Source organism: Anomaloglossus baeobatrachus, chromosome 1 (assembly GCF_048569485.1).
Source record: "Anomaloglossus baeobatrachus isolate aAnoBae1 chromosome 1, aAnoBae1.hap1, whole genome shotgun sequence".
Classification (NCBI taxonomy): Eukaryota; Metazoa; Chordata; class Amphibia; order Anura; family Aromobatidae; genus Anomaloglossus; species Anomaloglossus baeobatrachus.
Window position 1 is genome coordinate 539,589,085 of NC_134353.1, and position 15,680 is coordinate 539,604,764.

Below are 15,680 nucleotides of genomic sequence, written 5' to 3' on the forward strand. Positions count from 1 at the left end.
GCATATACAGCAGTCTCAGTGTATCCTATGTGTTGTATACGGCACACTTCTCACTGCTTGAGTTCTATAAATTGTATGTAAGCAATAATCAATTTTGCATTTTGAGTAACAGTTTACTGCTGCAAGCAGTAATTTTCAAGCTTTATTGCAAAGAGTTGATCCACTCCAGAGTGTATGATGTGACTCTGCAAAAGCAGTTGTGAGTAGCAACATCATCAATACCACCTAACATCACATGCCTCACCAAAGGATGGTTTCAGCCATTACATTAGGTGTGAGTTAATTAAATGTTCAACCATATATAGCAGGCTAATTTTAAAGGTGATCATTTTGTATAGCCCGCAATTAATGTTATAAATATCCAAATGGCCCTTAGTAGAAAATAGCTTATTAGACTATTATAAACAGCTATTACACTATATTAGCATGTTGAAATCTATTGCTTGCCTAAGGTTTGCTTCTAAGGAAGTGCCTTTGTAATATATGTCGGCTTGCTATGCCAAAATGCTTCGGGGAATTATCAGTGCCCTACATAATGTACTCGACAACAGGATATGGCGTAATGCATTTCCAGGACATTATCTGTCTGCTTGGAACATCCAGTGAACAGAAATACGGGAATATTTGCTTTCTTATGCTCAAACAAGTGTAAACTGCAGCTTATGCAATTTGAACTAATGTAGTCCAAAGGTAGAAAATACTGCCTACAATCGATTCTATATGAGATTCTTGCAGTAAAATAACTCACTCATTAAGTAATACAAAAGCAGACATGTAGACATGAACAAACATGATATAAAACAGGTCTAACTTGATACCGCATTGTCCTTCTTATACTTTGCAATAAGTTATGTGGTCTGCATATACTGTTGCTGGTTATATGCAGTTCTGTTTGGTGTCTGGCTCCTACTGACACCTAAATGGGCAGTGACGTTAGAAGGTGACATAAACTGATAATAAGCAGAATGAGCAATAACATAGGAAAGGGCTGCAGGTACATGAAAAATTCCATGGCATTTGCATATGCATAGGCTCCAACTGTACAAGAAGCAAAAGACGGACAGATTCTGCAAAATTTTATACCATGCCCCTAACCACTTGCCTATCCCATTTACCATTTCATCCTGCCCTAGCCATTAAAGAAAATATTACAAAGTGATGAATGAATACTGTAAAACCTAAACGACCACTGTGGTATTACATTTTTCTCAGCTAAATTGATTTTTTTTCCCTATTTTTCAGTCCATTGTACTGTAAAAAGGATGGTGTCATTTACATCTACACTTGTCCCAGAAAAAACAAGCTTTTATATGGCGATATCAATGGAAAAACAAACGTAATTCGTCTTAGATTTAGGGAAGGGAAAAACAGAAACCATGAAACCAAAAATTGGCTCTTGAGGTGATGGGTTAAAGGGATTGTCCAGGCTCATGTCAAAAGTCTGAAGGCACTCAATGTGACTGCAGACTGTTGTCGCAATTCTCTAGTATTTGCAATATGAACATGTAAAGCTGTCACATGCTGACTAGACTCACAAAGCTTCTCTTAATTTACTTCTATGGACAAAAGCTATGTCTAGTCAGTATTTAAATTACATATATGACGTCACATGACTGGCTTGTTGCACTGCCAATACCGGGGAATCAATGTCACTGCAGACTTTTGTCCCAAGTCTGGACAACCTGTTTGATATATAATAAAGTGTATGTCTAAGAAACCCATTCTTATTTTTTTTTATAGGTGGGGCGCTCTATTTTTTTATTTGAGCCACAAACTACTGCATATTGTCAAGGATAGGAAAATTCTTTATAGGCAAATTGTACTGGTAATAGAGACACAGCTCCATTTACTAGTACAAACAACTCTATGTAATTAATATGAATCTGGCAGACAACTAAACTTTAATCCAGAAGTAGTGCCATGGCTCTGTTATAATTTTCCTCCGACTGTTCCATTTCTGGTTTTGGCTACAAATACTGAGGTAAAAACTCACCAAATACTCAACGTGAACACATGGCCTTACAAATACTGAGGTAAAAACTCACCAAATACTCAACGTGAACACATGGCCTTACAAATACTGAGGTAAAAAACTTACCAAATACTCAACGTGAACACATGGCCTTACAAATACTGAGGTAAAAAACTTACCAAATACTCAACGTGAACACATGGCCTTACAAATACTGAGGTAAAAAACTCACCAAATACTCAACGTGAACACATGGCCTTACAAATACTGAGGTAAAAACTCACCAAATACTCAACGTGAACACATGGCCTTACAAATACTGAGGTAAAAAACTTACCAAATACTCAACGTGAACACATGGCCTTACAAATACTGAGGTAAAAAACTTACCACATACTCAACGTGAACACATGGCCTTACAAATACTGAGGTAAAAAACTTACCAAATACTCAACGTGAACACATGGCCTTACAAATACTGAGGTAAAAAACTTACCAAATACTCAACGTGAACACATGGCCTTACAAATACTGAGGTAAAAAACTTACCAAATACTCAACGTGAACACATGGCCTTACAAATACTGAGGTAAAAAACTCACCAAATACTCAACGTGAACACATGGCCTTACAAATACTGAGGTAAAAACTCACCAAATACTCAACGTGAACACATGGCCTTACAAATACTGAGGCAAAAACTCACCAAACACTCAATGTATACAAATGGCCTTATTATTCTTTTATTCATTAATTTGACTAGTTAGGCCAGAAGACAGGCATGTTAACATGAGGACACAGCTGAAGTAGGGATAGAACCCTGACCATCCTTGGACATCTAATCTGTAGTACATTAATATTGTCTTATGTGCCATCACTTGCGGGTTCACTTTAAATATATTTTAAAAATGGCTATTTCTCCATTTATCAGACTCCTGTTTTCTGAATTCATTGCTCAAATCTACCTTCAGTAAAGATATTCAGACTGAGGGATCACATAACAGTAGCTTCTACAGACATATAAGAAAAGGGAAGGACTACAGAGATAGAAGATACACTTCCTGCTGAGGTGCCCTAAATACTCTGCATTGAGGCACCCTCACTTCAGGAGACTGTCTTACCTCTCCCCAGACTTCAACTCCATGGAGGAAGAAGAGAAACTACCATACTACTAGGAGAAGAGGAAAGTGCAGCGGCCATAACGGTACAATATGTCAGTGCCTGTCACAGACTATGAGGAGTCTGATATGTCAGGGACTTCTATACACCACCATGGAGGAGTCTCTATCCCCCACCCTAGATGGGCCTCTATACCCCACCATGGACGAATCCATATCCCCATTTTTACCACTTGCTATGGCAATGCCATCATGTACTTGGACCTGTCAATAAAGCTATTTTTGAATTTGAAGTATACACAGATATTCTGCTGCAACTTCACCTCAAACCACATTTACAAAGTTTAAAAATCTATCCAACAGAATTTCGAAGTTCTAGGACCACAATAAATGGAGTCCATTTGCACTTCTGGAAATGGATATGTGGGTGATGTGTTTCTATATCCCAATTAGGAATGCAATAGCCATATTTTTTTGTGACGCAAATTGAACTAGCCCTTTATACAAGCGACTTTGGGATCCATATAAGATGATGTTTGTTACTGTTCATGTAGTGGGGAGATGTGCCAATGATTTTTTTGTGTGTTTTACTTTGTCCACTTTATTATATGCATTGTTATTTTGATGAGCATGCAATATAAATACCTGAAAAGGTGGTAGGCCGCCAGCCCCAGGGGGACAAACCGGAAGCATCTTCTTTACATTCTCATTGCTGCACTCACAGGCTGGAGAAGGGTTTTCCATTGACCAATTACCATTAAGAAAAATCTCTTCCACCGACTGCGAGACAAACTGAGTTCTCCATACTTCATCCTCTCCTGAGCATGGGACACCCCTATAAAATGAAATACACATTTCATAGTATTGAGTTATAAAAGCTACAGCCACTTAAGAGTAAAAAATGAAACAAAATATAAGAAGAAATACAAAATCGAGTACTCACAGAATAGAATAGCCATCTATGCATGCCGTTCCAAAACCAGGCTTCGTGATCAAAGCTTTTAAAAGGGCCTCAGTGTTAGAGTCTTCAGGGGCATCATTGCTATGAGCAATACACAGACAGATAAGTCACCTGGGACAGGACTACAAGTCATGCAAATAAATATAACGCTACACATCAGTCTCACAGGACACTGCTGACTAATAATGTAATGCATACCAAAAATCAGATCTTCCTACAAATCTAATGGTATATTATTGACATTACTCATGCATGAAACGTGATCATAGCAGGTAATTATTTTTCACAAAGAGAAGATAAATATTCCTTAATAAATTGATGTACCTGAAAAAAGTATACTGCTCATCATACATCCAGGGCTGAAGCTCAAGACTTGGGTATTTTCCGAAAGGTGGCACAATAAGGCTAAACATCAATGCAATGAGTACGAAAACAGCTGGTAAGACGATCTGGAAGTAAAGACATACAGAGTTACTTTACATGCCATTAGTGTCAGAGGAGATATATTCCAAATGTAATAGCGCATATATAGGCAACCAGCCAATAAACTTCAATAGCATTCAAGAATTGTAGTCATTTATGCAACTAATCCAAGAGAAACCGGAGCTCAATCAAAACAACTGTAATAGAAAGAAGGGAATTTTGTTTACTTACCGTAAGTTCCTTTTCTTCTAGCTCCAATTGGGAGACCCAGACAATTGGGGTGTATAGCTATGCCTCCGGAGGCCACACAAAGTATTACACTAAAAGTGTAAAGCCCCTCCCCTTCTGCCTATACACCCCCCGTGCTCACGGGCTCCTCAGTTTTGGTGCAAAAGCAAGAAGGAGGAAAAAATTATAATTGGTTTAAAGTAAATTCAATCCGAAGGAATATCGGAGAACTGAAACCATTCAACATGAACAACATGTGTACACAAAAAACAGGGGCGGGTGCTGGGTCTCCCAATTGGAGCTAGAAGAAAAGGAATTTACGGTAAGTAAACAAAATTCCCTTCTTCTTTGTTGCTCCATTGGGAGACCCAGACAATTGGGACGTCCAAAAGCAGTCCCTGGGTGGGTAAATAATACCTCATAATAGAGCCGCAACCGGCTCCGTCCTACAGGTGGGCAACCGCCGCCTGAAGGACTCGCCTACCTACGCTGGCATCTGCCGAAGCATAGGTATGCACCTGATAGTGTTTCGTGAAAGTGTGCAGGCTCGACCAGGTAGCCGCCTGACACACCTGCTGAGCCGTAGCCTGGTGCCGCAAAGCCCAGGACGCTCCCACGGCCCTGGTAGAATGGGCCTTCAGCCCTGAGGGAACCGGAAGCCCGGAGGAACGATAAGCCTCGAGAATTGGTTCCTTGATCCACCGAGCCAGGGTTGATTTGGAAGCTTGTGTCCCTTTACGCTGGCCAGCGACAAGGACAAAGAGTGCATCCGAGCGGCGCAGGGGCGCCGTACGAGAAATGTAGAATCTGAGTGCTCTCACCAGATCTAACAAGTGCAAATCCTTTTCACATTGGTGAACTGGATGAGGACAAAAAGAGGGTAAGGAGATATCCTGATTGAGATGAAAGGGGGATACCACCTTAGAGAGAAAGTCCGGAACCGGACGCAGAACCACCTTGTCCTGGTGAAACACCAGGAAGGGGGCTTTGCATGACAGCGCTGCTAGCTCAGACACTCTCCGAAGCAAAGTGACTGCTACTAGGAAAACCACCTTCTGCGAAAGGCGTGAGAGAGAAATATCCCTCATTGGCTCGAACGGTGGTTTCTGAAGAACCATCAGTACCCTGTTCAGATCCCAGGGTTCTAACGGACGCTTGTAAGGAGGTACGATGTGACAAACCCCCTGCAGGAACGTGCGTACCTGTGGAAGTCTGGCTAGGCGCTTCTGAAAAAAGACAGAGAGCGCAGAGACTTGTCCCTTAAGGGAGCCTAGTGACAAACCCTTTTCTAATCCGGATTGAAGGAAGGACAGAAAAGTGGGCAAGGTAAACGGCCAGGGAGAAACACCCTGAGCAGAGCACCACGACAGGAATATTTTCCACGTCCTGTGGTAGATCTTGGCGGACGTTGGTTTCCTAGCCTGTCTCATGGTGGCAATGACCTCTTGAGATAATCCTGAAGACGCTAGGATCCAGGACTCAATGGCCACACAGTCAGGTTCAGGGCCGCAGAATTCAGATGGAAAAACGGCCCTTGAGACAGCAAGTCTGGTCGGTCTGGTAGTGCCCACGGTTGGCCGACCGTGAGATGCCACAGATCCGGGTACCACGACCTCCTCGGCCAGTCTGGAGCGACGAGGATGGCGCGGCGGCAGTCGGCCCTGATCTTGCGTAACACTCTGGGCAACAGTGCCAGAGGAGGGAACACATAAGGGAGTTGAAACTGCGACCAATCCTGAACTAAGGCGTCTGCCGCCAGAGCTCTGTGATCTTGAGACCGTGCCATGAACGTCGGGACCTTGTTGTTGTGCCGGGACGCCATTAGGTCGACGTCCGGCATGCCCCAGCGGCGAAAGATCTCCTGAAACACGTCCGGGTGAAGGGACCATTCCCCTGCGTCCATGCCCTGGCGACTGAGAAAGTCTGCTTCCCAGTTTTCTACGCCCGGGATGTGAACTGCGGATATGGTGGAGGCTGTGGCTTCCACCCACAGCAGAATCCGCCGAACTTCCTGGAAGGCTTGCCGACTGCGTGTCCCGCCTTGGTGGTTGATGTATGCCACCGCTGTGGAGTTGTCCGACTGAATTCGGATCTGTTTGCCTTCCAGCCACGGCTGGAACGCCTTTAGGGCAAGATACACTGCCCTTATCTCCAGAACATTGATCTGAAGGGAAGACTCTGTCTGAGTCCAAGTCCCCTGAGCCCTGTGGTGGAGAAAGACCGCTCCCCACCCTGACAGGCTCGCGTCCGTCGTGACCACAGCCCAGGATGGGGGCAGGAAGGATTTCCCCTTCGACAGAGAAGTGGGAAGAAGCCACCACTGAAGGGAAGCTTTGGCTGCCCGAGAAAGGGAGACGTTCCTGTCGAGGGACGTCGACTTCCTGTCCCATTTGCGGAGAATGTCCCATTGAAGTGGGCGCAGATGAAACTGCGCAAAAGGAACTGCCTCCATTGCTGCCACCATCTTCCCTAGGAAGTGCATGAGGCGCCTCAGGGGGTGTGACTGACCATGAAGGAGAGACTGCACCCCTGTCTGTAGTGAACGCTGTTTGTTCAGCGGAAGCTTCACTATCGCTGAGAGAGTATGAAACTCCATGCCAAGATATGTCAGTGATTGGGCCGGTGTCAGATTTGACTTTGGAAAATTGATGATCCACCCGAAACTCTGGAGAGTTTCCAGAGCAATGTTCAGGCTGTGTTGGCATGCCCCTTGAGAGGGTGCCTTGACAAGGAGATCGTCTAAGTAAGGGATCACCGAGTGTCCCTGAGAGTGTAGGATTGCCACCACTGTTGCCATGACCTTGGTGAAGACCCGTGGGGCTGTCGCCAGGCCAAAAGGTAGTGCTACGAACTGAAGGTGTTCGTCCCCTATGGCGAAGCGCAGGAAGCGCTGATGCTCTGGCGCAATCGGTACATGGAGATAAGCATCTTTGATGTCTATTGATGCCAGGAAATCTCCTTGGGACATTGAGGCGATGACGGAGTGGAGCGATTCCATCCGGAACCGCCTGGTTTTCACATGCTTGTTGAGCAGCTTTAGGTCCTGTGACAATGTGGGCCCCAAGTGTATGTGGGCCACACATCAGGTAGCGGGATTAAAGCACGCCAGAGTAATTGGTCTCTTTAACAGACCATCTGGTTTATTAACAGGTCCATAAACCATATCAGGTCACATAACATAAAGATGCCGTTCGTTGGCTTTCTCCTCAAAGACCAACACATAATATAAAGTCCACACACTTTTGGACTGCCACCCATGTGTCACTGACCCTTGTCAGTATCCAGACCCCAGGTCCAATCCCAGTTACCTTCCTCTTAAGGTGGCTAGTGTCCTTTCCAGGTTCCCCCTGGCTCCAGCCACATGGCTTTACACATGGACCTAAAAGCCCCTTCCTTCAGAAGAAGGTCTCCGGAGGAGTGCAAAACACCCTGCTTCTGCTCTCTCCATCTCCAGCACACACACTGGAAGTCTAGAGCCAGTCTCTCCCTAGACTGCCCTCGACACTCTCCACCCAGGTTCAGAGACAGGATTGCTTTAACCCCTGGAGCCACACCCACAGGTGGTAAGGAGTGTGTAATCAGCATCACACACCCTTCCATGGCTCTGCTTGAATGCAATCCTGTGGAACCACAGGTCCCAGCCAGTTTCACATTGCAGAGCACCCACGCTTCTGCAAAACATACCGGCCTTTTGTAATACAGCCGGTTGATACCTCACATACCCTCCCCCTCTGTTCAAACCCGTAGGGGAGAACACTTGCCAATGACCTGGGGCCGCGAGACAGGGCATCCCCGCTGCCATGCCCCACCAGTCGAGAGGGCCGTCCAAGAGCAGTAGTCCCTGAGGCATCGCCCGACACTGTCACCAAACCCTGTCTGGTCAACCTAGGGTTAAAGGACGTCCCATTTCCAGACCGTTCTCTCCCTGACCCCCTCCCAGGGTCACCGTAGTAGAGAGACATGTCCCCAGTCAAACCTACAGTCTTGTCCGAACCTAGGCTTTCTCGAGTACCCCCAAGGCTACTGTCGGGAACTCTAAGCTCATAGCGGCCACTATCTACCGTACATCGTAGGTTACCACTCTGTCGGCGATTCCTTTTATCGCGCGTCTGAACTACTGGACCGACACGCCATCTTCCACTTCTTTCCCCTGAACAACGGGTGGAAGACGGCTGCTGTCCCCCACACAGTTGGCGAAGCTGCTCCTTAATTTTCAGGTTTTCTTGCCACAACCGCTCCATGTCACGTACATGGTGTACCCGATATTCAATAAGGCTTCGAATGGTTCCAAGACTCTCTACAGTCCCGACACAGACAAACGGAACCATACCAGCTTCCCTGGGTATCTTGCTCTCATTAGCAGCAGGGATTCTTAATCTCACCAATCCCGACTTATTCACCATGTCTTGCATGACTCGTCCGGTTTTTCCAATGACTCTCCCCACCAGAGCCCAGGGTACTTGGACAATATCTTCCGCCAGACTCTGCGCTTTCCTTTTATACTCTAGCTGTCTAGTGGCTTCTTCCTTTTGCAGTTGGGCCTGCCACTTCATACGAACACATCTGAAGTGCATGTCCTTTAGAATAGCCACCCGCTGCCCAGTAATTTTACTGGTAGACAATATCACTAACTGTTCAGCCCCTGGGGTACAGTAGACCTCACACGCTTCCACAGCTCTCTTAAATTCGTCATGCATGCACCCGGTGGCACACGCTTCTCTTAAGTCCTCAGGTATATCCATCATGCACTTGACTACAGAAGTCTCATTCATCCCTGCCACATGCTTGTCAAGTTTAGCTTCCAGAGTTAGCTCTCTTTGGGCCTCCCCTGCTTCAACAAGTTTGGTCAGGAGTGACACTCGCTGCTCCATCTGCTCCAAGTCTCCCTGGGACTTGGACTGGTACTCTGCCAAGCGACTTCGGAGCTCAGCCACTTCTTTCTCCAGCTCCCTTACTCGACTCTCAGTAGCCTGCCTAAGAAGTATCTCTTGTTGCAGATGGTCTTTGCTCATCCTCTTGAATGAGTCTTCACTTGCGGACCTCTCTGGTCTATGACACACTATTTCTGAGGCTTCTTCCACCTCAGCTTCAGAACATTTGGGTTTCTTACTCTTCTTACCCACGACCTTCTCTATATCCTCCATCATGGTTTTACCAAGCAGGTCAGGCAGGCTCCCAGTCCTGGATGAGACCTCTGGTCCAGGCTTCACCTCCTCAGAGGCTCTCTTCACTTCAGCGCCAGCTGTTTCTTGGTTCTTCACTGCATTATCTTCCACTTCCTCTGGGGTCTCTGCAGTGTCACCCTCAGCCTGGGTGTCACACCCTTCAACATGGCACTCTGTTCCTTTTAGAGATTTGGGGCTAAATTCGCTGTCATCCACCCCAGCACTTGGTAGTTCACCAGTCTGCTCACCACGACTGTTGGGGATTATTCCTTCCCCCACACTCTCTAGGATTCCATTTCCTATACCATTCTCGCCTGACAGACTATCAACTTCACACTTTGAAATCATAGGGACCACCACCATTACGTCCTTGGTTGGCTCCTTCTCTGCACTTGCAGCGCGCTGATTTCTGTCGTCACAATGTGTCAGTTCAATCTCTGATTCCTCAGTCTTTTGTAGGATATCACCGTCTGACTCCACCGTAGCAGGTGTTATTAGCACCATGTCTTTATTAATCAGGCATGTCACTTTCTCTGCACCCTCAGACGGCCTACACTGTGCCCCCTCTCGGCGCTTATTACGTCTTCGGCGTCGGGAGGAAGTTTTGCCCTTCTCGCCCATCTGTACCACACTGTACTCGTTTGTCACCTTACTAGAGTCAGTGTCTTTACTGGAGTCATCATCGCTCCCCTTGGTATCCTGGACTATCATGTCCCCACTTAACCAGATATCTGCCTCCCTTTCTGGAGCTACCCCGTTTTTAACGGTCACACTATCGGTTATTCCCTTAGTCCTTATGTCACTAAGTTGGGTCCGTCCATCATTTTCTTTGGTCACCCCTAACTTAGGACAGTCAATTTTAGGAGGTGCTATCTCCTCCTTACCACACATAACTGCACAACAAGGACCCCTTTTCACCTCCCAATGTGGTGGGGTTTCCTTTGGGCTGTTCCGGCTCTTACACAAGCAACCGTATACGTCCCCCTGCTTCCACAAGTGCACAAATAATTTAGAGTCCCAACCTATAATAATTGGGTGCAGTAAATCTGAGACTACACCAACATCATGAGAACCACTGTCCCAGGCTGTCTTAATGACCACGCTGGAGACCGGGTATTCTGTCTCATTACTGTGGGTGCAGCCGACGTGGATCTTCCTTCCAGGAATCAAGTGGACATCAGAGGTGGCCCTCACCAGGGTCACCAAGCTCCTTGAGTCTACGACTCCTGTTACAGATTCCCCATCCACTTCCACGGAACACAGACGTGGCTTCTCGTCGGATGGGTGGTCTATATTGCAAACAGGACACTTGTGGCATGAACACTGTTGTCCCTGGCTACAGTCCATCTGCGCCACTTCACCCTTGGATTTGGGATGCTCCGCACCCTTTTGGGGGACCACCGCTTTCTGGGACTCCATCCCCTTATGGGCAACCACCCCTTTATGGGCAACCACCCCCTTATGGGCAACCACCCCTTTATGGGACTCCACCCCCTTATGGGCAACTATTCCCTTCTGGGACTCCGCCCCCTTTTGCGGTTTCCATGCAATGTCCTTAGCCCCCAGTTCACACCGTTTGCCCTTGTCTCCCTGGGCACCCAGTGTCCATACTGGCCCCCGAAGGGTACGCTCAAACTGGTCCATGGCTGCGACATCGCTACACACTGACAGCTCCTGCTGTCCCTGGACCAGGTACAGCTCCTCCACAACGTCCGCAGGGACCATTCCCTCTTTTTGGCTTTTAGCCCCCACTGCTGTCACTGGACCTCCAGGCACATGCCGTTGGTGCTGCTGGCTCTGCAGCAGCTGGTTCAGGAGCTCCTCCATGCTGCAACGAAAAGAGGAACAGGAGGGGCGCTCCAATGGGTAATACCCGGTGGTCAAAGACAGGGGGGGGGGTTAGAGAACCACTAACCTTTCCGGGTTGTACCGCCCGTACAACCAGGGTCTCCAGCTTGTGGTGTATCACTGCTCACCAAGCAGGGCCTCGCAATTCCGGCTGGCCTGGAACCTCCAGTCGCTTGACTCTCGCCACTGCAGCACAGGTCCCCAACGACCTGCTGATTCACCGCCAGGTGCTTGAGAGCGCTGTCCCTGTTCGTGGACCCGCCGATCCACCGCCAGCTGCTTGAGTGCGCAGACAATTTTCGTGGACCCGCCGATCCACCGCAAACCGCTTCAAAAAAATTTTCGTGGACCCGCCGATCCACCGCAAGCAGTCCGTATCCACAGGAATATGTCCTAGGCCGTTGCCCTTAGCAACCAGGCTGCATTGCCCTTAGCAACCAGGCTGCGTTGCCCCTAGCAACCAGGCCATATGCCCGCATTCTCCACCATAATGTGACAATGTGGGCCCCAAGTGTATGTGGGCCACACATCAGGTAGCAGGATTAAAGCACGCCAGAGTAATTGGTCTCTTTAACAGACCATCTGGTTTATTAACAGGTCCATAAACCATATCAGGTCACATAACATAAAGATGCCGTTCGTTGGCTTTCTCCTCAAAGACCAACACATAATATAAAGTCCACACACTTTTGGACTGCCACCCATGTGTCACTGACCCTTGTCAGTATCCAGACCCCAGGTCCAATCCCAGTTACCTTCCTCTTAAGGTGGCTAGTGTCCTTTCCAGGTTCCCCCTGGCTCCAGCCACATGGCTTTACACATGGACCTAAAAGCCCCTTCCTTCAGAAGAAGGTCTCCGGAGGAGTGCAAAACACCCTGCTTCTGCTCTCTCCATCTCCAGCACACACACTGGAAGTCTAGAGCCAGTCTCTCCCTAGACTGCCCTCGACACTCTCCACCCAGGTTCAGAGACAGGATTGCTTTAACCCCTGGAGCCACACCCACAGGTGGTAAGGAGTGTGTAATCAGCATCACACACCCTTCCATGGCTCTGCATGAATGCAATCCTGTGGAACCACAGGTCCCAGCCAGTTTCACATTGCAGAGCACCCACGCTTCTGCAAAACATACCGGCCTTTTGTAATACAGCCGGTTGATACCTCACAGTCCAGAACGGGACGGAAGGATCCGTCCTTTTTTGGCACCACGAACAAGTTGGAGTAAAAACCGTGACCCCGTTGCTGAAGAGGAACCGGGATCACCACTCCTTCCGCCTTCAGGGTGCCCACCGCCTGCGTAAGAGCCTCGGCTCTGTCGTGGGGTGGAGATGTTCTGAAGAAACGAGTCGGAGGACGAGAGTTGAACTCTATCCTGTAACCGTGAGATAGAATGTCTCTCACCCATCGGTCTTTTACTTGTGGCAGCCAGGCGTCGCAAAAGCGGGAGAGCCTGCCACCGACCGAGGATGCGGTTTGAGGAGGCCGAAAGTCATGAGGAGGCCGCTTTGGGAGCGGTGCCTCCGGCGGTCTTTTTAGGACGTAACTTAGACCGCCATGCATCGGAGTTCCTCTGATCTTTCTGAGGCCTTTTGGACGAGGAAAATTGAGATCTGCCCGCGGTCCGAAAGGACCGAAACCTCGATTGTACTTTCCGTGGTTGAGGTCTGTTTGGTTTGGACTGGGGTAAGGATGAATCCTTTCCCTTGGATTGTTTAATGATTTCATCCAATCGCTCACCAAACAAGCGGTCGCCAGCCAATGGCAAACCGGTTAAGAACTTTTTGGAAGCAGAGTCTGCCTTCCATTCACGTAGCCACATGGCCCTGCGGAGTACCACCGAGTTGGCGGATGCCACCGCCGTACGGCTCGCAGAGTCCAGGATAGCATTAATGGCGTAGGACGCAAACGCCGACGCATGATTGGTTAAGGACACCACTTGCGGGACAGATGTACGTGTTACTGCATGAATCTGCGCCTGACAAGCTGAGATAGCTTGGAGTGCCCATACGGCAGCGAATGCTGGAGCAAAAGACGCGCCTATAGCTTCATAGATGGATTTCAACCATAGTTCCATCTGTCTGTCAGTGGCATCTTTGAGTGAAGCCCCATCTTCCACTGCAACTATGGATCTAGCCGCCAGTCTGGAGATTGGAGGATCCACCTTAGGACACTGAGTCCAGCCCTTGACAACCTCGGGGGGGAAGGGATAACGTGTGTCCTTAAGGCGCTTGGAAAAACGCTTGTCTGGACAGTCTCGGTTTTTCTGGATTGCGTCTCTGAAGTCAGAGTGATCCAGAAACATATTTAATGTACGCTTTGGAAACCTGAAACGGAATTTCTCCTGAGAAGCAGACTCCTCAATTGGAGGAGCTGGGGGAGAAATATCCAACACCTGATTGATGGTCGCTATAAGGTCATTCACTACTGCGTCACCTTCAGGTGTATCTAGGTTGAGAGCGGCTTCAGGATCAGAATCCTGATCTGATACCTCCGCTTCATCCTCCAGAGAGTCCCCCTGCTGGGACCCTGAACAGTGTGATGAAGTGGAGGGAATTTCCCAGCGACCCCGCTTGGGCGGCCTGGGACTGCAGTCCATGTCAGAGACCTCACCCTGGGACCTATGGTTTACCCCCGGGGTACTTTGCCGTTCCAATTGAGGGGGACCAGGGGTCAAGGATTGGATAGAGCCCGGGGCCTGAATCACCGGTCTGGACTGCAAAGCTTCCAGTATTTTAGCAGACCATTTATCCATAGTCTCAGACAGTTTGTCAGCAAAGGCTGCAAACTCCGTCCCTGTCACCTGGACAGTGGTAGCAGGTGGATCCAACTGGGCCACCTGTAGCAGAGGCTCCGGCTGAGTAAGTGCTACAGCGGCCGAGCATTGCACACAATGAGGGTCAGTGGAACCTGCCGGTAGTACAGCTGTACATGAGGTACAGGTTGCAAAATACGCCTGTGCTGTGGCACCCTTGCTTTTTGCAGATGACATGTTGTCTCCTCTGAGAACAACCAGGAGGGTATATAGCCAAGAATCAACAGAGCGACCGTACAGTGCAATGTATAGCCTATAAGCCTATATATATATATACACTTCGGTACTCAGTGGGGCCAGCACCACAGGTGCTGCTTACCGACCGCTCAGAGCGGTTGTGTGGTCACCAAATTCCCTGCCTGGGTCTCCCTGTTGTCTCTCCTCTCCAGCGTCTGAATCGCTGACAGGAATGGCTGCCGGCGTTCTGTGAGGAGGAGGAGACCGTGGGCGTGCCCAAGAAAAGTGCGGGAACCCAGTGCCCCACTGTACTGAGTGAGGAGGGAGGGGATACTAATGTATGCTCCAGCCCTCCGCTGACGATCCGTGCAGCGTCCCGCCCCTCCCCTGACTGGCAGGCCTGTGGGCGGGAATAAACGACACTAGGCCGCAGAAGCCGGGGACTAAAGTTATAAGCGTGGCCGGCAATAAGCGCGGCCGCGCGTAGTCCCCCGGCGCACTAACACCTCCAGCAGTGCTGGAAAGTGTCTGGCACAAGCGCCCCATGTCCGGCGCACTAACACACCCAGCCGAGCTGGAAAGTGTCTGGCCCAAGCGCTCCATGTCCGGCGCACTAACACACCCAGCAGTGCTGGAAAGTGACTGGCACAAGCGCCCCATGTCCGGCGCACTAACACACTCAGCCGAGCTGGAAAGTGTCTGGCACAAGCGCTCCATGTCCGGCGCACTAACACACCCAGCAGAGCTGGAAAGTGTCTGGCACAAGCGCTCCATGTCCGGCGCACTAACACACCCAGCATGCTGTAATGTGTATGGCACCAGCGCTCCATGCGCGGTCCCCACGGGGACACAGAGTACCTCATAGTAGCAGGGCCTTGTCCCTGACGATACTCAGCTCCTATCCAGCAGATTCCCAGGGGCTGCGGAGGGAGCACGGTCCCAGTGCCTGGAGACCGATCCGGATCCCACTTCATCCA

At 48.8% G+C, this 15,680-nt stretch overlaps 1 protein-coding gene across 2 annotated transcripts in view; it reads right to left on the reverse strand.

Annotated features, from left to right (window-relative positions):
- Positions 1 to 15,680, reverse strand: part of ABCA1 (ATP binding cassette subfamily A member 1) — a 162,169-nt gene that overhangs the window by 35,402 nt on the left and 111,087 nt on the right. For both annotated transcript variants that reach the window (XM_075316595.1, XM_075316604.1), the window contains exons 29-31: positions 4,376 to 4,500; positions 4,034 to 4,132; positions 3,736 to 3,925 (exon numbers count right to left, since the gene is read on the reverse strand). In XM_075316595.1, coding sequence (XP_075172710.1) covers positions 3,736 to 3,925; positions 4,034 to 4,132; positions 4,376 to 4,500 — 414 coding nt within the window. The remainder of the gene's footprint in view (positions 1 to 3,735; positions 3,926 to 4,033; positions 4,133 to 4,375; positions 4,501 to 15,680) is intronic.